General features: G+C 43.7%; 2 protein-coding genes across 2 annotated transcripts; one reads left to right on the forward strand and one right to left on the reverse strand.

The window, feature by feature from the left end:
- Positions 1 to 4,616, forward strand: LOC133544223 (prothrombin-like). Its single transcript, XM_061889364.1, has 15 exons — positions 1 to 137; positions 315 to 395; positions 464 to 543; positions 621 to 645; positions 899 to 964; positions 1,036 to 1,144; positions 1,213 to 1,349; positions 1,455 to 1,751; positions 1,820 to 1,936; positions 2,014 to 2,140; positions 2,246 to 2,413; positions 2,486 to 2,659; positions 2,765 to 2,943; positions 3,028 to 3,098; positions 3,172 to 4,616. The coding sequence occupies exons 1-15, from the start codon at positions 77 to 79 to the stop codon at positions 3,319 to 3,321; spliced, it is 1,842 nt and encodes a 613-aa protein (XP_061745348.1). The 5' UTR covers positions 1 to 76; the 3' UTR covers positions 3,322 to 4,616.
- Positions 3,319 to 27,227, reverse strand: LOC133544046 (oocyte zinc finger protein XlCOF6-like). The gene is made up of 10 exons (XM_061889072.1): positions 27,074 to 27,227; positions 24,874 to 25,076; positions 22,094 to 22,183; positions 21,885 to 21,983; positions 18,279 to 18,402; positions 17,948 to 18,206; positions 17,735 to 17,888; positions 5,452 to 5,956; positions 4,921 to 5,376; positions 3,319 to 4,849 (listed from the first exon to the last, which is right to left on the reverse strand). The coding sequence occupies exons 1-10, from the start codon at positions 27,225 to 27,227 to the stop codon at positions 4,650 to 4,652; spliced, it is 2,244 nt and encodes a 747-aa protein (XP_061745056.1). The 3' UTR covers positions 3,319 to 4,649.
- Between the last annotated feature and the right edge of the window lie 169 nt (positions 27,228 to 27,396).

A 27,396-nucleotide genomic window follows, 5' to 3' on the forward strand; every position in this document is an offset into this window, starting at 1 on the left:
ATGACTCCAGGGTCTACAGAGAATTGACAGAAGCCGACTAGACTTGGTTTTGAAGTTTTGCTTGGAGGTCCAGATCATGGCCGGACCCACATCTTTTCTTCTTCTGTTGCTTTTGCAGGGCTGTCTGACAGAACACGGTATTTGATCCTTGCTTCTTTTGTTATATACAAACAGTCAAAGTGAAAATCATGTGTACCCACAAGTACAGTTGAAATGCATGGCATTAATACTAACTTCAAAGCAGGTAGTCAAAATAGTAGGACCATCTTTCAGGACAAGCAGATTGCGTGTTGTAAAGTTTGTTTTTTGTGCAGTTTTTCTTGACAGCCCGCTGGCCTCAGAAGTTTTGGTTCGTGGCAGGCGAGCCAATCAGGTGTTTGAAGAGCTAAAACCAGGTAAGCACTGACTCCCCAGTATGGAAGACGCAACACCAGTCAACATGGGTTTGTGTAATTGTTCTTAGGGAACCTAGAAAGAGAGTGTATGGAGGAAATGTGTGATCACGAAGAGGCCAGAGAGGTGTTCGAACAGCCGGACAAAACAGTACGAGCACAATGATTTTCATCTGCTGGTTGGGAGAGATACTCAAAGCCTAACGACATATCTTGGTGTCCTTTCAGCAAACCTTTTGGCTGAAATATCAGGGTGAGTAAATAAGCTCCTTTTGCAATGACACCAGGAAGAAGCAGCTAGCACAGCTGCACCATGGGGTTTAAGTTTGGTCGCCTTTCATTGAAATCTGCATTTAGTAGCTTTGTAGATTCAAGTTCTTGGTCTCTTCCAGAAGTTTAATCAAACATGAACAAAGTCCAGAGCGGTTGACCCTCACAAGTACACAAACCGGCTGTGTGTGTGTGTGTGTGTGTGTGTGTGCGTGTGTGTTTGTGCGAGCATGCAGACTGCAAAGGAACCACCCTGGAACGGACACCGAGCAACATCACCATGGTCAGAGAATGTACAGAAGGTAAAATCTGATGTAATGTAACATAAAAAGGAGTGAACCTGATCAATCCCTGAGTATGTGTCTGTGTTCAGGTCTGTGTATTTCTGGCAAAGGAGTCAACTATGAGGGAGGGATCCACATCACTAAATCAGGGAGACTCTGTCAGAGTTGGAGTCAGGGCTTTCCACATCCCATAATAAAGTAAGAGCAAACACACCCTCATTGGGAGAGTTGATGGCCGCATGTTGTAAAAAACCTATTGTCCTCAGAGAGTTCAACGCTTCAGAACCGGGCAGCATCCTCAAGGAGAACTTCTGTCGAAACCCAGACGGCCAAGCGGAAGGACCCTGGTGTTTCACTCAGGACCCGGCCGTCCAGAAAGAGACTTGCAGAGTTCCGATATGTGGCAAGTCTGACATCAGAACACAGACCCATTTGGATTTTCTTTCAGTCTGTGGTGATGTCTGTAGCTGTCATGGCAATGCGTAACTGTTTTTTTTTTCCTTGAAAGGGGAACTCTTTGTTCCAACCACTGCGGCCCCTGCACCAAAAAGGGATGTGAGTGAGTGTTTAACTGACAATGGAGTTGACTACATTGGCGACCTGGCGGTCACCCTGCGGGGCCACACCTGCTTGCCTTGGTCAATGCCGGAAGTCAAGATCATGAGCAAGAACAAGGAGTTCTTACCAGAAGTCAGTCTGCAGGGAAACACATGTCGTAACCCGGACAACGACCCCGAGGGCCCGTGGTGCTATGTGCGGCAGTCTGGGAACGTGACAGTAGATTACTGCGACCTACAGCTGTGTGGTAAATACCACACCAGTGTAACCATTACAGGACACAAATGGGGGCTCTCACCTGTGTGTCACCTGCAGATGACCAGCTGCTTGGGGGAGACTTAGCAATTGAGTCTGATGGCCGTGAGCGCTCTGTACTGGCACCTGCCAGGAAGGCCTTCTTCAACCCTCGCTCCTTTGGACAAGGAGAGACTGGTAAGACCCCGATGAACATGAAGATAGTGTAGTTGCATGCTGTCAAAACCAACGCTGCTGAGCTTGTTGTGTGGCAGTGTGTGGAGAGCGCCCCCAGTTTGAAAAGCTTAAAAAGGAGGACAACAACGAGAAGGAGCTGCTGGAATCGTACAGAGCTCAGCGCATTGTTGGGGGCAACGATGCCGAGGTGGCCTCTGCGCCATGGTAAGCACACAGGAACTATCACAGTTACCTATGTCCAAGCTGCTGTTAATAATGAAGATCCTACAGTTAAGTCTTTGCCCCATCAAACGTGACTACGTCCACCAGGCAGGTGATGCTGTACAAACGAAGCCCGCAAGAGTTGCTGTGCGGCGCCAGCTTAATCAGCGATCAGTGGATCCTCACAGCCGCTCACTGTATCCTCTACCCGCCCTGGAACAAGAACTTCACCACCCATGACATCATCGTGCGCTTAGGGAAACACAACAGGGCTAAGTAAGAAAAGATCCTCTCTTGCCACCACGTTTGTGGGCGACACGCCAGCAATTCACCTGTTTTGCTCTTTAGGTTTGAACGCAACATTGAGAAGATTGTGGCAATTGACAAAATCATTGTCCACCCAAAGTACAACTGGAGGGAGAATCTGAACCGAGACATCGCGCTGCTCCACCTGAGGCGGCCCATTGTCTTCACAAACCAGATCCACCCAGTCTGCCTACCCAACAAGAAGGTGGCTAAGCTGTGAGTCTACACACATTCTTCTGAGTGACATTTGGTCTTGCCACACCACATGAACGGCTTTCAACTGTTTTTGACATGAGGTATGACTTTTCATATTGCCAACAGACTGATGAATGCAGGGTTTAAAGGTCGAGTGACTGGCTGGGGAAACCTAAGGGAAGTCTGGGGCTCGTCTTCCAGAGCTTTACCCACCGTCCTTCAGCAGATCCATCTGCCCATCGCAGACCAGAGCACTTGCAAAAGCTCCACATCGATTAGGATCACTGACAACATGTTCTGCGCTGGTAAAGTTTTTTTTTCTGTTGCACTCTACTTCCTTTCCTTTGGAATCAGAAGATGTCCTCAATTTACGCTGAACCTACTAATAGGTTATAAACCCGACGACCCCGAGCGAGGTGATGCTTGTGAGGGAGACAGTGGTGGACCCTTTGTGATGAAGGTGACAAGAACATCGTATTCATGGACTCTTCCAATTATTTGCTGGTGTTTGAATTTTGTTTTTGTTTTTGCAGCATCCAGAAGAGAACCGCTGGTACCAGATTGGCATTGTGTCATGGGGGGAGGGTTGCGACCGCGATGGGAAGTACGGCTTCTTCACACACGTTTTCAGGATGAGCAGGTGGATGAGGAAAGTCATTGAAAACTCGGAAGATGACGAGTAGACTGTTATGGAAATTTACGTTAATAAAGTTTGTTTGATTGACAAATGACATTGAGTGACAGACAGCAGTAGACAAATACAATATCCTGGGCAACACTGTCAACACAACATTTCGGTTAAAACCTGACTGTATAAATGTCCTTCAGAAATGCCGATGTTAACACTGGCAAACGTTAATCGCAGTAACTTAACTAAAAGACAGGGGTGTAAAGGTATGTGTATTTGCATTGAACCGTTTCGGTACAGGGGTGTACCAAACAAGTTTCTAAGCTAAAATCTGAACAAGCTGCTTTGCTTCTTCCGCCTCTTTGTCAGCACCCAGCATTGTCCCACCCACACAACCATCTGATTGGTTACATACAAAGCGATAACAGCCAATCAGCAGTGCGTTTTCAAAGTGCATGGAGTCAATGTTTCAGCGTCGAGTAGGTGAGCATAAGCATAAGGCAGCGTATTCTCCCCAAATTATAATAAACACTACTAGTAACATCACTATGAGCCCGTTGACGTTCTAGAACCTTAAACTGCAGCTCAGCTCGCACGCAGTCCTGGCTTGAGGTGAAGGCTAATTAGCTTTTAGCGTAACGTTAGCTCATTTTGCTGTGTGTGTGTGTGTGTGCATGCGTGTAATGTGCGTGCGTGTGTGTGTGTGTGTGTGTGTGTGCGCGTGCGGGTGTTTGTTAGGGGCAGCAAAGCCGTGTCTGTGTGTTATTTCACTTGAACTCCATGGTGTTCAGAGAAGAATAGTGTCTCCTATTGCTATTGTACTATTTTTCAGCTATAGTTACATGAATCATTAGTAATGTAGCAGCCTAGTTTTGAATGGCAGGGTGCCTGCTATCACATGTTGACAAAATATAACATTTACATAATAAAAATCAACTACAGGCTTCCCAAATGCTGTAATAAATCAAGCATGATGAGTTGACTTGAAACTGTTAATGTTGCACTTTTTATACGTAGAAGAAAGGTTTTGTCATTTTATTTAATCTGAGCAGCAATTTGAGGCAGTTTAATGTGGATTAACGTGGGCAGAATTATCATAGTGTTCCCAATGTTAAAAGGATAAAGCCATTGTTTACAAATTTGGTAAATAAATAACCAAAACATGTATATTTTGCTGTTTTCTTACTGTACTGAAAATGAACCGAACCGTGACCTCTAAACCGAGGTACGTACTGAACCAACATTTTTGTGTACCGTTACACCCCTACTAAAAGGTCATCTTTAGTTGCAGTTTTTGTCCAAAAAGATAGAGAGTAATCAAAAGGGGTCCACAAAAAGTTGTGGAAGCCGCACATTGTTCAAAAGTATAAAAAGGTGTCAAAGTTAATCCGCTGCCTCCGGTTCTCCGCCATCTGTGCTGTGTGTCAACAGGTGTCTGTTAAGGTGAGTCTTGCGAGTGTAGCTCTTGGGACAGGAAAGGCAGGCATATGGACGTTTGTTGCTGTGGCACAACATGTGCTTGTTCAGGTCGAACTTCCTCCGTAAACATTTTCCACATTCGGGACAGGAGAAAGGCTTCTCACCTAGAATCGGAGCAGAGCAAACACACCATTGTCAAGCTTCACCATCTGGGACATGAAAGACTAGAAATTACCGGTGTGGATGCGCCGATGTTCACTCAGGTGACAAGAGTTGGAGAAGGACTTCCCACACTCCTGGCAGGAGAAAGGCCGTTCCCCCGTGTGAATACGCATGTGTTTTTGCAGGTCGCCTCCGGACGGCCAGCCCTTGCCACAAACCGTGCACACGTACGGGCGCTCTCCAGTGTGCCGCCGCACGTGAACATTGAGGCCAGCGAGCGCAGTGAAGTCTTTGGGACAGTAAGGGCAGCGATATGGCCGCTCGCCACTGTGCGTCCTCAGGTGGCCCTCCAGCCCATCGCGTGTCTTGAAGCATTTGCCGCATTGAGGGCACAGGAAGCGACTGTCTGTCATGTGACTTGTCCGGTGGGACTGGAGGCCGGTGAGCGAGCCGTATGTCTTGTCGCACTGGTCACACTGGAACGAGCGGGTCCTGTGGGAGCGCTGGTGGATACGCAGCAGAGTCACGCCTGCAGACAATTGCACACAAGTTTACTAGAGCACGGATGTCCCCCACCAAGGCATGGTCACAGGGTTAGGGTTACCTGAAAAAGTCTGGTCACAGAAGCGACAGGGAAAGCACGGCTCAGCACCCTCCACTGTGTGTGTCTGCAGATGTCGCAGCAGTTGCGACTGTGAGCTAAACACCTGCGAGCAGAGATTACAGGTGAGGTCAGGCAGCCGGTGCTGCAGGCTGTGCGCGTCTCTCTCTTTAGCCGAGCCAAACACTTTGCCGCACTGGCTGCAGCTGATCCCGCCATTTTCCTGGTGTGTCTGCTTGTGATTGGTCAGACTGGACAGGTGAAGGAACTCCTTGTCACATTGGCCACATGGAAAGATGGGTCGGGCTCTGTGGCTGCGCTGGTGGAGCAGCAGCTCAGCCTTGGATAGGAACTCATCCTTGCACTGAAAGCAAGGGTGCTTTCCAGTGGGGCGGCACGCTTCAAGGCGTGTCTCCTCATGGGCAGCAGGTATATTGTCCTGATGAGCGGCTGCGCTCCTGGTTAAGGTGTGGCCACAGGACTTGCTGGTTCGCAGGTGACGCAGAACCTGCAGGCAAAGTCAAGTCAATTAGAATTCTATCGTGCCAACTGACAACAGAAGTTATTCAAAGGCACTTTACGTACACATGGAGCAGATATACAACCATGCTCTTCATACATCAAAGAGAAGCAACCGAGCCCCACTCAAACAAGCACTTGGTGACCGAAGGAAGGAGAGACTTCCTGTGCTGAGAAAATGGATTGTTCACAGGTACTACTAGAAGAGGCGCCAATCTTTGGGCACATCGCAAGTGGATCTGAATCCAATTCTCGGGGCGACAATTCCATTCAGAATCGATTCTTGATTCGACATGATTATCAGGTATCATTTTTCCAGATGGCGCCGCTGAAGTGGCTGCCGGTTGAAGGAGCTCTGCCCTCATCAAGAACACTAAAAGGAGGATTTGTGATCTTGATGTTTCCCTGTTCATGTCATGTGTTTTTTTGCTTTTTGCTTTGGGCCCCTACTGGACTGCACAACAAAGTGTGGCACCTTCATGGCTTTTTGGTGATTTTCTGTCAACTTTTTAATCTGCCTGGTGAAGACTTATGGCTATGGCCATGTTTGCACTGGGGATCAGCTGCTGGCTTTCTGCCAAACCAGTGTCGTCATGGAGAGACTGAAGGAGATGCGGAGGAAGAGACGGGGCTGCGGAGTTGGCGTTGAGCCTACTCGGTGGCCTAGTGCTTAGAGTGTCCGCCCTGAGATCGGTAGGTTAGGAGTTAAAGTCACACTAAAGACAATAACATGGGAGCCATTACCTCCTGCTTGGCACTCAGCATCAAGGGTTGGAATTGGGGGTTCAATCACCAACAATGATTCCCAGGCGTGGCTACCGCCGCTGCTCACTGCTCTCCTCATCTCCCAGGGGGTGAACAAGGGTATGGCACACATTTTACCACACCTAGTGTGTGTGTGTGACAATCATTGCTACTTTAACTTGAGCGTGTATCAGACATTCTCGCTCATCCTTGCTGCCGAGAGCTAGTGGGCAGCCTAGGATGCAGTCGGCGCTCTTGGTTACTTGGTTGGGAGTGTTCCTGCTGCCCCCCACGCCAGCATTGCAGAGGACAACAATGTTTGGATGTTAAAAGTGTGTTATTGTGGTTTGTCTGTGCATGGTGCAACTGTACGTGCACAGCAGGTAGTAGTTATTGCCAAACATTTGTTTTATTTCTGTGGCTGCATGTAAGAATGGCAGCAGTAAAGTGGCAGCTTCATCAGCTTGAGAGCACAGATCTTTCATCACATCCGTGCTCTTTTAATGTCTTTTACATCCTTGGTTTTTTCATCTTCTTTTAGCATAGCTCGGTTGGTAGGGTGGCCGCGCCAGCACTTTGAGGGTTGCAGGTTCAATTCCCACTTCTGCCAACCTAGTCATGGCCGTTGTGTCCTTGGGCAAGACACTTGACCCACCTGCTCCCAGTGCCACCCACACTGCTTTAAATGTAACTTAGATATTGGGTGTCACTATGTAAAGCGCTTTGAGGCACATGAGAAAAGCGCTATATAAATATAATTTTTCATTTCATTTCATTTCATTTTTATTTATCTCATTCATTGATGTGCATTTAGAACGATAAATAATTATATCACAATTATACAATTATACAATTTAAATTCACACAATTCCTGAGAAGGAGCAAGATAAAGAAAATCTTATAATTTCCTGCCCCCTTTGACATAAAACATTATCTTACTTCATGAATATCCTTTAAGCCGACACATATATCCAAATGTGATGAAACAATCAAAAACAAAAAACACAAGAAAAACACAACAAGTGCAAAACTTCATAAAGTATAAACCAAACCAAGAAAATAATAGTAATAATATAATATACACCTCACGGAATGATACAGAGCAAATACCAAACCAGACAAAAAATAAGTAAAATAATAAATAAAAAACAAAATGTAAACACTTATGTCTGTCCATATGATCTTATCGTTCTATCTTTATATATTTTTTTCGATTGGAATATATTTTTACAGTTTTTTATCTCGTTGTAAAGAGAATTCCACAATTTTACCCCCACCACTGATGTACACATTTGCTTTAAAGTTGTCCTTGAATATTGTTGTTTGAAATGACCTTTTCTTCTATGCTCCTCATTCTCAGAAGTGATGACAAACATGTCTTGTAAATTTGCTGGTAATGTTTTATTTCTAGCCTTAAACATGACACACAATGTCTGTAGCTTTACTAGCTCCTGTAGTTTCAATAGTCCAGAGTTAATAAATAAAATGTTAGTGTGTTCTAAGTAATCTACTTTATGAATAATCCTTATAGCTCTTTTCTGTAATTGATACAATGCCTTTATGTTACTCTTATATGTGTTCCCCCACACTTCCACACAATATAAGTGCACAATACAATATGCGCATTGCTCTATAATCTAACATATATTTTACCTTGTTTAATATAAAAATACTCTTAGACATCTTTTTTCGTACATGTGCAATATGAGATTTCCATGTCAGACCGTCATCCAGTATCACTCCTAAAAATCTAAGTTCAGAAACCCTTTCAATATCAATTCCATCTATCGACAGTTTGATGGTGTCCTCTCTTTTCCTCTTACCAAAAATCATAAACTTTGTTTTTTTTACATTTAATGATAATTTGTTGACATCAAACCATCTCTTAAGTTTAATCATTTCCTGTTCAATAAGTATCAATAACGCTTTTAAGTCATGTCCCGAACTATAAAAGTTGGTGTCGTCCGCAAATAAAACAAATTTCAATGACTTTGATACCTCACATATATCGTTAATTCACTTCACACTTCACTTCACTTTTTTTAACCTGATTTTTGGTGGACGTTTGTGTATCTGCACATTGTGGGATGAATAAAGTACATCCTATCTAGAAACTTTTCAAAACAGGTTGCAGAATGCAAATTCTCCTCCTGGTTGCTGACATAAGCATGGAGATGGCGTAAAAACCTGTTTTTGGAAATCGATTCTTGACAAAATACATTTTTAGTGCTGCTGAATGCCAATTGGCCAGCCATGGGCAGGGGATCGATACACGTACTGTACAAAAACAGCAAAGCTTGAGCTGTGACGTCTTCACGTCTGTCCAAATATCTGAGACGAAATAGAAAAAAGGACATTTGTAGTGACGAATATTTTAGTTTTTATATGTTGTTATTCATTATGTTACGCCATCATGCCTTTTTGCGGTTTTTTTTTCTTTCTTTCATTTGTACCATGTGCCACGGGCCTATAAGCTTGGACACCATTGCTTTGCGTGTTTCACCAGGAAGGCAGAGTCTCTCACAGCCAGCTCAAGGTTGCACGCATCTGGAGGTTTTGTGCACAGCAGGGGCCTTACAAACACTCCGGGCTTGTGGAAGCCAAACTCCACTCTCTCCAACTTTGTCACCGCTTGTATTTTCTAACTGAATAAATGCATGACCGAATGATGAAATGTTGACTTTTAAAGCTTAGCTGGAGTCGGCAAGTACAGCAAGAAAAAGGCTGAATGGGTGACGGCATCCCTCCGCCACGTCTTATTCACGGACATAAGCAAGTGTGTTTTGAAGCAGGGTCACCATGCTCAATTATCCTTTGTGTCTCAGCGAGGGAGAACTGCAATTATTTCTTTGAAACAAGTTTTATACTATCCACAAATGTTAAATGCAACTGGACTTTTCTTTTTTGCTGAAGAATCCTCTATGCACTAAAAGAAGACTATGTCCAACTAAGAGGGAGGACATATCTGTTGGTCAATTGAATGCTCTGACACCATTGGCCAGGGCAGTGTTTGCCTCTTTTGCCATGAGGAGAGCCCAAGAACCAGGGCGTAGACTCATGTGGAGTAGAGCTGGTCAAGGTATTGGGCTTGGCTCCAAAATAGTGTGGGGGTCAGCAGCAAGTATTCCAAATGCTGTGGGAGAGTCAGCCCCAGCGATCAGAGTATCAGTGTCAGAAGCATCTTAAAAATGATGGTGTCCATTTGCAGCTCGGCTTTGCGGAGCTTGTGTAACCTGTAATCTAACTTTTGCAGAGAGACGGGTGCAGTCAAGATAAGCCAAGGCAAAAGTTGAGTGCATCTGAGGCCACTGAGTTTGAAATATTTCAAGTTTTAAGAGTTTAACTAAGCTGTGTCCTCTCATCTCTGATATATCTACGGTTTTAACCGTGAGGAAAGTTAACCATATGGCCCAGTAGCCCTTCTGTTTTTTTTTATTTGAACAGTTTGTTGTATTTATTTTTCCTTTGTATAATTTAGTGGTTTTCTAAAGAACATGGGATTGTTTCGCAAAAGTATGCGAAGAACAGAGAAGCGACGGTTATCGCTAAGCTAACCACTAAGCTATCTGAAACATAAAGGAGCCAGATGTGATGACGTATCCACTTCCGTCTTTCGCCGAGCACACGCATGTCGTACACGCAAAAATCTCAACCAGGATGCATTTCCGTTTGGACTGAAGTCTCATTTAAAAAAGATCAAATATCAATCAGATTCTGGCTACCTCTTGATGTGGTCTGAATCTGATGCGAAAAGCGCAGAATTTAAGCACTTTGAGGAGTTAGGTTGGCAACAAAATATTCCATCTGTGTCACTAGAGGGCAAAACAATCAGATTTTCTGTGCAGTGTAAACTTAGTTACAAGTAACCAGCGATAGCTCCAAAAAGTGCCCTCATCCCCACATTTAATGAGGTGATTCTTTGGCGTACCACCAGATGGAAGCCATGCACCGCTACGGTTTGTCAATCACAGGGTTAGAAGAATAGCAAACTTCTGCTAAATAGCAGAGGTCCGGGATCCCTAAAATATGATGTCATCTATTATTGGGCATCTGCAGGTTTCTTTGTCTTTAGCTAAATTTAGTGACAGACTGGTTTTGGCAATGTTTGGTTTCCAACAATATTCGCAATATTGTTGCTATGGAAGATACAGCCTACGAGAGATTGATTAACACAGTTTATTGATAGCATTCAGCAAAGTTTCCACAACCACACACTTCTCGGAGAATACTGCTCGTAAAAAAAACAACTTGTACAGGTTATTTATGTATTTCACTCTGCTTTGAAAACACTTCCTGTCAGGAATATGCTTTGTATGAGCACATTGCCTCCAGCCGTGACATCACTTAGTCCGCAGGATTACACTTAGTCCGCAGGATTACACTTAGTCGGCAGGATTACACTTAGTCGGCAGGATTACACTTAGTCCGCAGGATTACACTTAGTCCGCAGGATTACACTTAGTCCGCAGGATTACACTTAGTCCGCAGGATTAAACTTAGTCCGCAGGATTACACTTAGTCCGCAGGATTACACTTAGTCCGCAGGATTACACTTAGTCCGCAGGATTACACTTAGTCCGCAGGATTACACTTAGTCCGCAGGATTACACTTAGTCCGCAGGATTACACTTAGTCCGCAGGATTACACTTAGTCCGCAGGATTACACTTAGTCCGCAGGATTACACTTAGTCCGCAGGATTACACTTAGTCCGCAGGATTACACTTAGTCCGCAGGATTACACTTAGTCCGCAGGATTACACTTAGTCCGCGGGATTACACTTAGTCCGCGGGATTACACTTAGTCCGCGGGATTACACTTAGTCCGCGGGATTACACTTAGTCGGCAGGATTACACTTAGTCGGCAGGATTACATTTAGTCGGCAGGATTACACTTAGTCCGCAGGATTACACTTAGTCCGCAGGATTACACTTAGTCCGCAGGATTACACTTAGTCCGCAGGATTACACTTAGTCCGCAGGATTACACTTAGTCCGCAGGATTACACTTAGTCCGCAGGATTACACTTAGTCCGCAGGATTACACTTAGTCCGCAGGATTACACTTAGTCGGCAGGATTACACTTAGTCCGCAGGATTACACTTAGTCGGCAGGATTACACTTAGTCCGCAGGATTACACTTAGTCCGCAGGATTACACTTAGTCCGCAGGATTACACTTAGTCCGCAGTATTACACTTAGTCCGCAGGATTACACTTAGTCCGCAGGATTACACTTAGTCCGCAGGATTACACTTAGTCCGCGGGATTACACTTAGTCGGCAGGATTACACTTAGTCCGCAGGATTACACTTAGTCCGCAGGATTACACTTAGTCCGCTGGATTACACTTAGTCCGCAGGATTACACTTAGTCCGCAGGATTACACTTAGTCCGCAGGATTACACTTAGTCCGCAGGATTACACTTAGTCCGCAGGATGCAAGCCAAAGTAGCACATCAGCACAAAACTTCACAAACAGCTAACAAAGACTTAGAGATGATTCAGTGTTATTATTATTATTTCAGTGGGTTTATTTTCAACGTGTGTTCAGTACAACAACAAAGATGGGTTTGCAGAGTGACACTTTGTTTACAGCATCAACAGGAAACAATTACTTGGTGGACGGAAGCATCAAAGAATGTGGTCTGTTTTGAAGGCTGACAAATGGCTGTGTTGTGACTCAGAGGCTGAAGCTGTTTTTTTCAATTGACATGTCTGCAAAACTGTGAAAAATGGTTATTTATTAATGTTATATTTTATATCAAATGTCTTGGTTTTTCCTCCCTCTGAAAACCCTATGAAATGTTTAACAAGCCATATTTGTGATGAGGGCATTTTCTACACGAAGGAGTGGAGTGGACACCAACGCACTAAAGGGGCTCTCTACCTTACGCTATGAAGTGAGGGGGAACTAAAGGGGCTCTCTACCTTACGCTATGAAGTGAGGAGGAACTAAAGGGGCTCTCTACCTTACGCTATGAAGTGAGGAGGAACTAAAGGGGCTCTCTACCTTACGCTATGAAGTGAGGGGGAACTAAAGGGGCTCTCTACCTTACGCTATGAAGTGAGGGGGAACTAAAGGGGCTCTCTACCTTACGCTATGAAGTGAGGAGGAACTAAAGGGGCTCTCTACCTTACGCTATGAAGTGAGGGGGAACTAAAGGGGCTCTCTACCTTACGCTATGAAGTGAGGGGGAACTAAAGGGGCTCTCTACCTTACGCTATGAAGTGAGGGGGAACTAAAGGGGCTCTCTACCTCACGCTATGAAGTGAGGAGGAACTAAAGGGGCTCTCTACCTTACGCTATGAAGTGAGGGGGAACTAAAGGGGCTCTCTACCTCACGCTATGAAGTGAGGGGGAACTAAAGGGGCTCTCTACCTCACGCTATGAAGTGAGGGGGAACTAAAGGGGCTCTCTACCTTACGCTATGAAGTGAGGGGGAACTAAAGGGGCTCTCTACCTTACGCTATGAAGTGAGGGGGAACTAAAGGGGCTCTCTACCTTACGCTATGAAGTGAGGGGGAACTAAAGGGGCTCTCTACCTTACGCTATGAAGTGAGGAGGAACTAAAGGGGCTCTCTACCTTACGCTATGAAGTGAGGGGGAACTAAAGGGGCTCTCTACCTTACGCTATGAAGTGAGGGGGAACTAAAGGGGCTCTCTACCTTACGCTATGAAGTGAGGGGGAACTAAAGGGGCTCTCTACCTTACGCTATGAAGTGAGGGGGAACTAAAGGGGCTCTCTACCTTACGCTATGAAGTGAGGGGGAACTAAAGGGGCTCTCTACCTTACGCTATGAAGTGAGGGGGAACTAAAGGGGCTCTCTACCTTACGCTATGAAGTGAGGGGGAACTAAAGGGGCTCTCTACCTTACGCTATGAAGTGAGGGGGAACTAAAGGGGCTCTCTACCTTACGCTATGAAGTGAGGGGGAACTAAAGGGGCTCTCTACCTTACGCTATGAAGTGAGGGGGAACTAAAGGGGCTCTCTACCTTACGCTATGAAGTGAGGGGGAACTAAAGGGGCTCTCTACCTTACGCTATGAAGTGAGGGGGAACCCAGTGAATAATGAGGACTCAGATTCAGGCCACTTTATAATGAAAATGACGGCATGTATTTGTAAAAAAACAAAAAATATATAAAAATATATAAAACCAAATTATTTAGGGGGGCTTAAAAATAGGTCTAACAACGCCAATACGTCACATGCGCCAATGCGTCACATGCGTCACATGGGCCAATACGTCACATGCGCCACACGCGCCAATACGTCACATGCGCCAATGCGTCACATTCGCCAATGCGTCACATGCGTCACATGCGCCAATACGTCGCATGCTTCACACGTCACATGGGCCAATACGTCGCATGCTTCACACGTCACATGGGCCAATACGTCGCATGCTTCACACGTCACATGCGCCAATATGTCACATGCGTCACACACGTCACATGCGCCAATACGTCACATGCGCCAATACGTTGCATGCGTCACACGTCACATGCGTCACACACGTCACATGCGTCAATACGTCGCATGCTTCACACGTCACATGCGCCAATACGTCACATGCGCCAATACGTCACATGCGCCAATACGTTGCATGCGTCACACGTCACATGCGTCACACACGTCACATGCGTCAATACGTCACATGCGCCAATACGTCGCATGCTTCACACGTCACATGCGCCAATACGTCACATGCGCCAATACGTTGCATGCGTCACACGTCACATGCGTCACACACGTCACATGCGTCAATACGTCACATGCGCCAATACGTCGCATGCTTCACACGTCACATGCGCCAATACGTCACATGCGCCAATACGTCACATGCGCCAATACGTTGCATGCGTCACACGTCACATGCGTCACACACGTCACATGCGTCAATACGTCACATGCGCCAATACGTCGCATGCTTCACACGTCACATGCGCCAATACGTCACATGCGCCAATACGTCACATGCGCCAATACGTTGCATGCGTCACACGTCACATGCGTCACACACGTCACATGCGCCAATACGTCACATGCGTCACACACGTCACATGCGCCAATACGTCACATGCGTCACACACGTCACATGCACCAATACGTCACATGCGTCACACACGTCACATGCACCAATACGTCACATGCGTCACACACGTCACATGCGCCAATACGTCACATGCGTCACACACGTCACATGCACCAATACGTCACATGCGTCACACACGTCACATGCACCAATACGTCACATGCGTCACACACGTCACATGCACCAATACGTCACATGCGTCACACGCGCCAATATGTCACATGCGCCAATATGTCACATGCGTCACACACGTCACATGATCCAATACGTCACATGCGTCACACACGTCACATGATCCAATACGTAACATGCGTCACACACGTCACATGCACCAATACGTCACATGCGTCACACACGCCAATATGTCACATGCGCCAATACGTCACATGCGCCAATACATCACATGCGTCACACACACCACATGTGCCAATACGTCACATGCGTCACACGCGCCAATACGTCACATGCGCGAACACGTCACATGCGTCACACACGTCACATGTGTCACATGCGTCGCATGCGTCACATGCCCTCACCCAGCAGAGAGGTAGCAGCGTGGCTAACGTTAGCTGTGATGCTAGCGGAGTGTTGCGAGTGGTAATACGAGAGAAAGAAGGTGGCAATCTGGTAACAAATGAAGGAAGAATTAATTCCCAAGAAAAACAGCAGGGGGTCCATCATCTGGCGGTGGTTTGGCTTCAAGAGGGAATATGTCGAATAGACAACTTTCATTTGTCAAGTGTGGGGCACAAGCGTTGCTACCAGAAGTAACATTACGGCTAATATGTAGCATCACCTGCTAATAACTGTTTAAGAAATACACTTTTGGTCAATGGACTTAGTTGTGATTTCCCTCTCTGCATGAAAGTTTAAAAGTAGCATATATGAATGCAGTATGAAGAAGAATGTTTGAATGTAGACACATAGAATCATCATACTGCTGTCATTATATGCATCAAGTGTTCATTCAAGGCTAAGGCCAAATATCCACATATATATGGTGTATGGTCACATGACCTAAACATATATATGGTGTATGGTCACATGACCTAAACATATATATGGTGTATGGTCACATGACCTAAACATATATATGGTGTATGGTCACATGACCTAAACATATATATGCTGTATGGTCACATGACCTAAACATATATATGCTGTATGGTCACATGACCTAAACATATATATGGTGTATGGTCACATGACCTAAACATATATATGCTGTATGGTCACATGACCTAAACATATATATGGTGTATGGTCACATGACCTAAACATATATATGGTGTATGGTCACATGACCTAAACATATATATGCTGTATGGTCACATGACCTAAACATATATATGGTGTATGGTCACATGACCTAAACATATATATGGTGTATGGTCACATGACCTAAACATATCCACATATATATGATATATCGCGATATGGCCTACAAATACAGAGATATTATGCGAAAGGTTCTGTAACTTGACTGAAAAGTATCTAGAAGGCCACTGTCTTTTACAAAAACACTCTTCTCTAAAAACTTGGGGTACATTTGGGCTGGTGGTTGATCAGACAGAAGCGTCACAACTGCTCTGTTTTAACAAAGGTTCAACATTGACCTTTTTGCAGTAGGAAGACACAACAACCCCAGGGAGAAGAACCAGTTTTCAGTTTTCTAATCAAGTCAGTGAGAGCTGATAGTGAAATAAGTTCAAACTCATGAAAAACTTTGGCACAATTTGTCAAGAAAGCGAGAATAAAAGATGTGGGCGATATGTTAGCTCCAACAGTAGCAACCTTGTTGTTTTTTTGTTGTTTTTTAAAGTGTAGGAAATTGTCCCAAGTCCCTCTTGACATTTCCAACATGTTGGATGGACTGAGATTTTCAAATGGAACCGGTTGTTTCAAAAAAGAACCCTTATGAATGTTATTTGAAACTACTTCCCAACATCCTGATAGACTTTCCTGAACTGTCTGCTATGTCAGCTGCAGTCTATCTTTCATCCAGCTGTCTTCTGCCTCGCTGAGCCACACCTCATGTTTGGATCTCTTGCAGGGGAGCTAACTCCTCCGGCACAAATAGAATCCAATGTTCCCATTCACTGTTCTGTGTCAAAGAAAGCTAGCATTCCCTTTCCAAAGTCCTAAAGATGACACAGGAGTGTGAGAAGTAGTTCCTGCTATCAGCTCTTCCACTATACTTCAGTTAGCATGAAGCAGCTCCCGACATGTGCTGCCTTCTTTTTGCATCCATTTGAAGAAGGTTCTAAATGCGGAACAGAACACTCCCCAGTGTGGCTGCTACTACTCGTTTGTCCACTATTTAGAATGCATGGAATGTGAGACTAGGACTGTGGATGAAGGCAAGCAAAAGATCAGTTTTCCTTTTAAGAAGCCAGAACAATATCTAGTGTTTCTTCTGCCAAGTAAAGTAGATTGTGTGCCTTTTATGTATTTCTTTCATTCAACTTAGTTTAAAACAATTCAGTGTGTGTTAAGGCCCTTTTTGAGCACATTCAACAATGCTGCAGAAACACATATATGAATTATAAAATAAATGAATATTTTGGTCCCAATAACTGTGATAGGTGATAAATGTTCATGTTGTTTCATCCCTGGCTGCACCTGTTCTATAATTCAAGTGTTTTCTGCTATTGTATCCAGGTGTGGAAGGAATGATTTGGATTGACATTTTGTCCTGCGAGAAATCTTTCCTTGGTTGAAGTATGTTTGGCGAACAACGTCGCTGTGGGAAGACTTACCAAGGTGAACTAAGGTACCAGTGAATGGAAGTCAAACATGCTCCGAGTAAAGTGTTGACATGTGTTTTAAAAAGCTGCTTTTAAGCCCATCCATGCAATCATTTGTTTTTCCAGAGCATGTCAGCGCAGTGGTTGTTTCTGATCTAGTTGTGGCACAGGGACTCACCTGAGAGCGGTAGATGAAACATTTGCCACACTGGGGACATTTGTGAGCCACTCGCTGAGAAATGTTGTGAAGAGCGTCGGCCATGATGTGACTGTGCGGCGGATCTGAGGAGTGTCTCGACGGCTCATCGGAGTTAGCAGGCATGTCCTTTAATCTGCTTAGAAAGGGGACGGCCATGAGACATGTGCTACTTCCGGCAAGGAAAGACCTCACCTCTGTGCCTTCAGGTTGACAGCCGTGCATGAATCTTGACATGAAGCGCTATTGGACTTTGCTTCAGCTGCTGAGGCCGTCCGCCTCGACACAATCTCCTCCTTTTGGTTTTCCATCGTCAGCTGGGCTGGACTCCCGATGTCAACGTGGACATCTGACTGGGCTTGTGTACTGAGGTGAGCTGCCTCATGATTGGACAGCTTTGCGATGAGGGGGTGGGACCAGGCCGAGAGAAGGATCTTCTCTGTCTCACAATCCACTAGAAAAAAAACAAGGTTACAAAAGTGGGTTTGAAAAAAGCTAAATACAGGTTAAGGTGAATGACTACAACCTGTAGAAGGGACTTGTCCCAGCTGATGGCGCTGGTTGCTGAGTAGTGTTTTCAGCTCCTCTCGGTCAGGAACACCAAGACAGTCGGCAAAACCAGCCGTTGCAGAAGTCAGCCAGGACACAGCCTGAGAAACAAGTTCATGCTTTTCTTCAACAAAGGCCAGCAGTTGATGAAGTAAGTGTGTTGGCTGCTGTTCATCTTCACACCTTCATGCCTACACTTACTCTTGTGACTACAGTTTGGCTGCTGTTCATCTTCACACGTTCATGCCTACACTTACTCTTGTGACTACAGTTTGGCTGCTGTTCATCTTCACACCTTCATGCCTACACTCACTCTTGTGACTACAGTTTGGCTGCTGTTCATCTTCACACGTTCATGCCTACACTGACTCTTGTGACTACAGTTTGGCTGCTGTTCATCTTCACACGTTCATGCCTACACTTACTCTTGTGACTACAGAAGTGAATTCACCCAGCAAAAGTGTGTTGGCTGCTGTTCATCTTCACACGTTCATGCCTACACTTACTCTGGTGACTACAGTCTGGCTGCTGTTCATCTTCACACGTTCATGCCTACACTTACTCTTGTGACTACAGAAGTGAATTCACCCAGCAAAAGTGTGTTGGCTGCTGTTCATCTTCACACCTTCATGCCTACACTTGCTCTTGTGACTACAGAAGTGAATTCACACAGCAAAACAAAGTGCACTGTCGTTACTCGGACGATGTGCTCAAGACGTCCAAAATGTTCAGCCATCAGTGACAGACACTGCCATCGCCAAACGTTGCCATCTTGGCCGCAAACCGGAAGGGGAGGGGCTAACTTGAAGTATTAGCGGCTGAGGAGCAACTGGCTGCAGTGGTAGGCAGTGAACAAATGGACCATCGGGTAAATATTGCAATCCTAAATTCCAGTGAGTGCAAAGACAGCGCTGTACTGGACGTGGGACACGCTGTCAAAATGTGCAGGTAGAGTACAGAGTAGCGGTACTTGAACACAGCAGGGGCGCCACATTGTACAAAACAACAACAAAGTCATTGAATCAAGTGAAAAAATAGGAGAATACAAATGAATGTATAATGAAACACAGTCCACACACTTATTTGGGAAGTTTACCTTTAAGTAAATAACAATGACAAAGTCAATACTCCTTTTAAAGCGGCATGGCGTAGATGGTAGAGCGGCCGTGACAGAAACCTCAGGGTTGCAGGTTCGCTCCCCGCCTCTTGACATCCAAATCACTGCCGTTGTGTCCTTGGGCAGGACACTTCACCCTTTGCCCCCGGTGTTGCTCACACTGGTGAATGAATGATGAATGAATGATTGGTGGTGGTCTGAGATGCAAACTGGCAGCCTCGCTTCTGTCAGTCTAGCCCAGGGCAGCTGTGGCTACAGATGTAGCTTACCACCACCATTGTGTGAATGAATGATGGCTTCCCACTTCTCTGTGAGCGCTTTCAGTATAAAATCTTATCCATTATTATTATTAAAGTCCTTAGATGAGGTGAGGACGGTAGTTCATTGTAAAGTCAAGTCAGTGGCAGAAGGACCGTTGGGCAAACTAAGGCAGTTCCCTGCGGCCCCAAAACATCTCAGCATTTATTTGTTTTACTTTTAATTTGTAGGCTTAAAGATCATGACTGCAACAAACACGGGGAAACTTAAATGGAAAGGAGCAAAAAGCACCCCCAGATCCATATAATATCACTATGTTGTAGAAATGTGCTTGTGTGTCCCTCCCTGCCGCTCACATCTCAAGCTGGCTGCTGGAAACCAAGCCAGCGTCTTGCCTCGTCTGCTTGGAGCTGCCCTAGCGTATAACACTGTAATAACCTCAGGGCTGCCACACCTTTTCCATGACCAAATTCCAGCTCTTTTTAAAGACTTTCAAGATCAATTTTCCAGTTTTTCCAGTCGCCTTCAAAAGGCAAAAAGCAGTGTGATTCAATCCTGACCTTGTTGTTTGAGCTCACCAAATGCTGTCTGAAGGAAAAAATATGGAACATCTGCTAAAAGCTGAGCCAAACACTGAAGCCGCTGTCATAGAAGATGAATGGGCATAGAAAATGAAGCAGTGTGACTATTCAATGTCATTGGTGTTTGCAAACGTGTCTCCATTTCTGTTGTTTTTCCACTTTTCTTGTTCTTTTTCTCACTTTCAGCCCTCAATGACACTGAACAGCTCGGATTGATTCACAGCGTATTTGAGCTTGTAAACTGCATAATGTGATATAAATACACACACCCTCAAAATGTCAATTTCACTCATTTCTTAACAAAACTGTTCCACAGTAAAATAAGAATAATAAATTAAAGGAAAATATTTAGTTTGTTTCACTTTTCATTCAACATATCTAGCCTTATAACTGTGGCTATGAGAACACATGAACAAAAAGACAAAGGTTAACTTGTTTTGCTTTCACTGAAGTAGCCAGACAAGTTAAGTAGACAACAAATATAATATAGAGACAAGTTAAGTAGACAACAAATATAATATAGAGACAAGTTAAGTAGACAACAAATATAATATAGAGACAAGTTAAGTAGACAACAAATATAATATAGAGACAAGTTAAGTAGACAACAAATATAATATAGAGACAAGTTAAGTAGACAACAAATATAATATAGAGACAAGTTAAGTAGACAACAAATATAATATAGAGACAAGTTAAGTAGACAACAAATATAATATAGAGACAAGTTAAGTAGACAACAAATATAATATAGAGACAAGTTAAGTAGACAACAAATATAATATAGAGCCAGAAAAGCATACAACCATGATGTGTAAAAACTACAGAATCATTCACATTAACTCAGCTCTAAGTTGTAAAAAAAGGTTCCAAATTATACATTACATGACCGTCATAGTCCTAACAAGTTCAATAAAGGTTACTAATAATGTCCATCCAATGTTCATGAAAAGGACAACCTCGCGATGCACCACTGTCCCTCTTGGGGGCGACACAGAGTCCTACACGACAACAACAACCTCATGTAAGGGCGCGTGCAAAGCCAACAGATCAAGTGTGTAGCTTTCATTTTTGAGGAAAATTATTCTATTTTTTTCCATTTTATAATTTGCCCATTGAGTCAGACTGCGAGAAATATGATGAACATTTCCAAGCATTTATGAGCACTTCACCCAAAATTCAAGCATTTTTCAAACCTGGAAAACACAACATTAAAATCCAAGCATTTTCAAGGTTTTTAAGAAGCCTGTAAACTGTTTATCACTCAAAAGAGCAGATTCCAACCATTGGAATCCGCTCTATTATTCAAAATTCATGGTCGTTTGAAAAATGAACTGCACATCGTATTGGCGGCTCTAGTTTGGATGGTAAAGGTTTCAAAAATAATTTGGAGACCGGCTGGCTGAGTTGAACTGGCCGCATGAGGTCCGCAGGGTGTAATTTGCCCATGTCTGCCCTGGGCATCAAATGACCTAGAACTAGGCCTAGTACGCAGTGTACCTAATGAAGTGTACACAAGTATTCTATTGGAAACACAGCCCTTCTTGTCTGTCATCCATACTAAACTGAAGGTTCTAATTCCCATGCCAACAATACACTTCTCTTTCATGGCATAGCTGGCAGATACCTGTTTAAAGTCAGGGACTGGAAAAAGCTGCTCAGTCCTGCACAGGAAGTCCGAGAGTAAGGCCTGGAGAGCCCTGTCAAAAGTCTGGTTGAACACATCCTTAAAGTTAAAACCAAAACAAAGGAAATAGTATTAAAAGGACATACTCATTGTGACATGCTAAATGCTAAATGCTAAATGCTGCATCTGCTTGTTGCCGCCACTCTGACCTGTGAGAGGCGTCGTCTGTCCACTGGACTCACTTTCTCAGGAAGACTCAATGGTGCACAATCACATTCCTCAGTCGCTGAGTCGCTGAGCTGAAACAAATCTTAATTAGGTCACTTTGACTAAGTCACGTTTTTCATGATACTTCACAATGACGGCTGAACAAAGTCAGGGAATCTAACTGCTGGCTTTGTGGGAATCCTTACCTGGACGGTGTCTCAATGGACTCTCACTATTATGTTAGATCCACTATGGACTGGACTCTCACACTATTATGTTAGATCCACTATGGACTGGACTCTCACACTATTATGTTAGATCCACTATGGACTGGACTCTCACACTATTATGTTAGATCCACTATGGACTGGACTCTCACTATTATGTTGGATCCACTATGGACTGGACTCTCACTATTATGTTGGATACACTATGGACTGGACTCTCACTATTATGTTAGATCCACTATGGACTGGACTCTCACTATTATGTTAGATCCACTATGGACTGGACTCTCACACTATTATGTTAGATCCACTATGGACTGGACTCTCACACTATTATGTTAGATCCACTATGGACTGGACTCTCACACTATTATGTTAGATCCACTATGGACTGGACTCTCACTATTATGTTAGATCCACTATGGACTGGACTCTCACACTATTATGTTAGATCCACTATGGACTGGACTCTCACTATTATGTTAGATCCACTATGGACTGGACTCTCACACTATTATGTTAGATCCACTATGGACTGGACTCTCACACTATTATGTTAGATCCACTATGGACTGGACTCTCACTATTATGTTAGATCCACTATGGACTGGACTCTCACTATTATGTTAGATCCACTATGGACTGGACTCTCACACTATTATATGAGATCCACTATGGACTGGACTCTCACACTTTTATGTTAGATCCACTATGGACTGGACTCTCACACTATTATGTTAGATCCACTATGGACTGGACTCTCACTATTATGTTAGATCCACTATGGACTGGACTCTCACTATTATGTTAGATCCACTATGGACTGGACTCTCTCACTATTATGTTAGATCCACTATGGACTGGACTTTCACTATTATGTTAGATCCACTATGGACTGGACTCTCACACTATTATGTTAGATCCACTATGGACTGGACTCTCACTATTATGTTAGATCCACTTTGGACTGGACTCTCACTATTATATTAGATCCACTATGGACTGGACTCTCACACTTTTATGTTAGATCCACTATGGACTGGACTCTCACTATTATGTTAGATCCACTATGGACTGGACTCTCACTATTATGTTAGATCCACTATGGACTGGACTCTCACTATTATGTTAGATCCACTATGGACTGGACTCTCACACTATTATGTTAGATCCACTATGGACTGGACTCTCACTATTATGTTAGATCCACTATGGACTGGACTCTCACTATTATGTTAGATCCACTATGGACTGGACTCTCACACTATTATGTTAGATCCACTATGGACTGGACTCTCACTATTATGTTAGATCCACTATGGACTGGACTCTCACTATTATGTTAGATCCACTATGGACTGGACTCTCACACTATTATGTTAGATCCACTATGGACTGGACTCTCACACTATTATGCTGGATCCACTATGGACTGGACTCTCACTATTATGTTGGATCCACTATGGACTGGACTCTCACTATTATGTTGGATCCACTATGGACTGGACTCTCACTATTATGTTGGATACACTATGGACTGGACTCTCACTATTATGTTAGATCCACTATGGACTGGACTCTCACACTATTATGTTAGATCCACTATGGACTGGACTCTCACACTATTATGTTAGATCCACTATGGACTGGACTCTCACTATTATGTTAGATCCCCTATGGACTGGACTCTCACACTATTATGTTAGATCCACTATGGACTGGACTCTCACTATTATGTTAGATCCACTATGGACTGGACTCTCACACTATTATGTTAGATCCACTATGGACTGGACTCTCACACTATTATGTTAGATCCACTATGGACTGGACTCTCACTATTATGTTAGATCCACTATGGACTGGACTCTCACTATTATGTTAGATCCACTATGGACTGGACTCTCACTATTATGTTAGATCCACTATGGACTGGACTCTCACTATTATGTTAGATCCACTATGGACTGGACTCTCACTATTATGTTAGATCCACTATGGACTGGACTCTCACACTATTATGTTAGATCCACTATGGACTGGACTCTCACTATTATGTTAGATCCACTATGGACTGGACTCTCACTATTATGTTAGATCCACTATGGACTGGACTCTCACTATTATGTTAGATCCACTATGGACTGGACTCTCACACTATTAACTAGATCCACTCGACATCCATTGCACTGGTCGCCCAGGGGGGTCCCCACATCTGCGGTCCCCTCCAAGGTTTCTCATTGTAGCCCATTGGGTTGAGTTTTTCCTTGCCCTGATGTGGGATCTGAGCCGAGGATGTTGTTGTGGCTTGTGCAGCCCTTTGAGACACTGGTGATTGAGGGCTATATGAATTGGTTGAATGTGTATCATGTAAAGATATTATAAATAAGTAGTAACGCAAGTCAATCTAAGTCCGACATGTGGAAGACTTTCAGCTTGGATTAAAATCGGTCTTTTCAGAGTGTTGGTCTTCTCAGGCACGAGAAGACTTGAAACAATACTTTCTAGAAGAAGTAGAGAACTGAGCGGCCTGAGAAGCAGACTCCCACACGCACCTTCACCCTCAGCGCAAGAAGCAGCAAACACTTCTGTTTGTCCGTCAGCAGTTCAGGAATGGCGTCCGTCACCAGGGACACAAAATCTCCCAGGATGCCGTAGTGCTTGACGCTTCGCTGCTGTGCAACTTGCCACATGGCCGCCGTCAGGAGACGCAGAGGAGGGACGAGGAGGCGCAGGGAGGACACGGGGATTGGGGAGGCTGCACACAGAACAATCATTGTCATGCAATCACGATGCAATGATAACATATTACATGCAGTATTTCTTTGGACCAGCTAAGAAGGAGATTTTTACTCATGTACTTAGGTATGTTTACAGTGTCTATGTGGTCAGTGTGCACCGTTAGGAATGAGGTCAAAAATGACAAAAGACACAACATTGCAGGAAAGTGATGAGGGGCAGGACATGATCACCATGCTACATGGACACATGCAACAATGTTGTCTTTACATGCAACAATGTTGTCTTTACATGCAACAATGTTGTCTTTACATGCAACAATGTTGTCTTTACATGCAACAATGTTGTCTTTACATGCAACAATGTTGTCTTTACATGCAACAATGTTGTCTTTACATGCAACAATGTTGTCTTTACATGCAACAATGTTGTCTTTACACGCAACAATGTTGTCTTTACACGCAACAATGTTGTCTTTACACGCAACAATGTTGTCTTTACACGCAACAATGTTGTCTTTACACGCAACAATGTTGTATTTACATGCAACAATGTTGTCTTTACACGCAACAATGTTGTCTTTACATGCAACAATGTTGTCTTTACATGCAACAATGTTGTCTTTACATGCAACAATGTTGTCTTTACATGCAACAATGTTGTCTTTACATGCAACAATGTTGTCTTTACATGCAACAATGTTGTCTTTACATGCAACAATGTTGTCTTTACACGCAACAATGTTGTCTTTAAACGCAACAATGTTGTCTTTACACGCAACAATGTTGTCTTTACACGCAACAATGTTGTCTTTACACGCAACAATGTTGTATTTACATGCAACAATGTTGTCTTTACATGCAACAATGTTGTCTTTACATGCAACAATGTTGTCTTTACATGCAACAATGTTGTCTTTACATGCAACAATGTTGTCTTTACATGCAACAATGTTGTCTTTACATGCAACAATGTTGTCTTTACATGCAACAATGTTGTCTTTACACGCAACAATGTTGTCTTTACACGCAACAATGTTGTCTTTACACGCAACAATGTTGTCTTTACATGCAACAATGTTGTCTTTACACGCAACAATGTTGTCTTTACACGCAACAATGTTGTCTTTACACGCAACAATGTTGTCTTTACACGCAACAATGTTGTCTTTACATGCAACAATGTTGTATTTACATGCAACAATGTTGTCTTTACACGCAACAATGTTGTCTTTACATGCAACAATGTTGTCTTTACATGCAACAATGTTGTCTTTACATGCAACAATGTTGTCTTTACATGCAACAATGTTGTCTTTACATGCAACAATGTTGTCTTTACATGCAACAATGTTGTCTTTACATGCAACAATGTTGTCTTTACATGCAACAATGTTGTCTTTACATGCAACAATGTTGTCTTTACATGCAACAATGTTGTCTTTACATGAGACAATGTTGTCTTTACATGCAACAATGTTGTCTTTACATGCAACAATGTTGTCTTTACATGCAACAATGTTGTCTTTACATGCAACAATGTTGTCTTTACATGCAACAATGTTGTCTTTACATGCAACAATGTTGTCTTTACATGCAACAATGTTGTCTTTACACGCAACAATGTTGTCTTTACACGCAACAATGTTGTCTTTACACGCAACAATGTTGTCTTTACACGCAACAATGTTGTCTTTACATGCAACAATGTTGTATTTACATGCAACAATGTTGTCTTTACATGCAACAATGTTGTCTTTACATGCAACAATGTTGTCTTTACATGCAACAATGTTGTCTTTACATGCAACAATGTTGTCTTTACATGCAACAATGTTGTCTTTACATGCAACAATGTTGTCTTTACTTCAGTTAGTAGCGATTAGTGTTCAGATCTTCTAAGAATAACATTCTTCTTGTGTGCATTATTCGTCGTACTCACAAATATTTAAGCAGGCTGGCTAACGACATTACCATAAAAATGACTCCAAGAAGCAAAAAGTGTGTGTTTACAAACCCATTTTGTCATTGAAGTCCCACTTTAAATGTTCAAATAACGATGTTTGCTGGTTAGCGCGACGTTTGCTTGTTAGCTTGCTGGCTGTCGCCTGCATGACGTAATGCAAGGGGACGCAGCATGGAGCGCTACTGACGAGACGCGGGGCCGCCATCTTGGAGTGGTGATCCTCTCCACTAAGTGCAATTCATTTGTCAGAGCAATGAAGTGTCTGCACGTTTCATTCATCTTACCTCACTGAATACCACTCATTTTCACACACTTTTTTCTCATACGTGTAGCTATGATAAAGGACACATGCTTTATTATTCATACTTTGCTTA

This window comes from Nerophis ophidion, linkage group LG27, assembly GCF_033978795.1.
Source record: "Nerophis ophidion isolate RoL-2023_Sa linkage group LG27, RoL_Noph_v1.0, whole genome shotgun sequence".
NCBI classification, from domain to species: domain Eukaryota; kingdom Metazoa; phylum Chordata; class Actinopteri; order Syngnathiformes; family Syngnathidae; genus Nerophis; species Nerophis ophidion.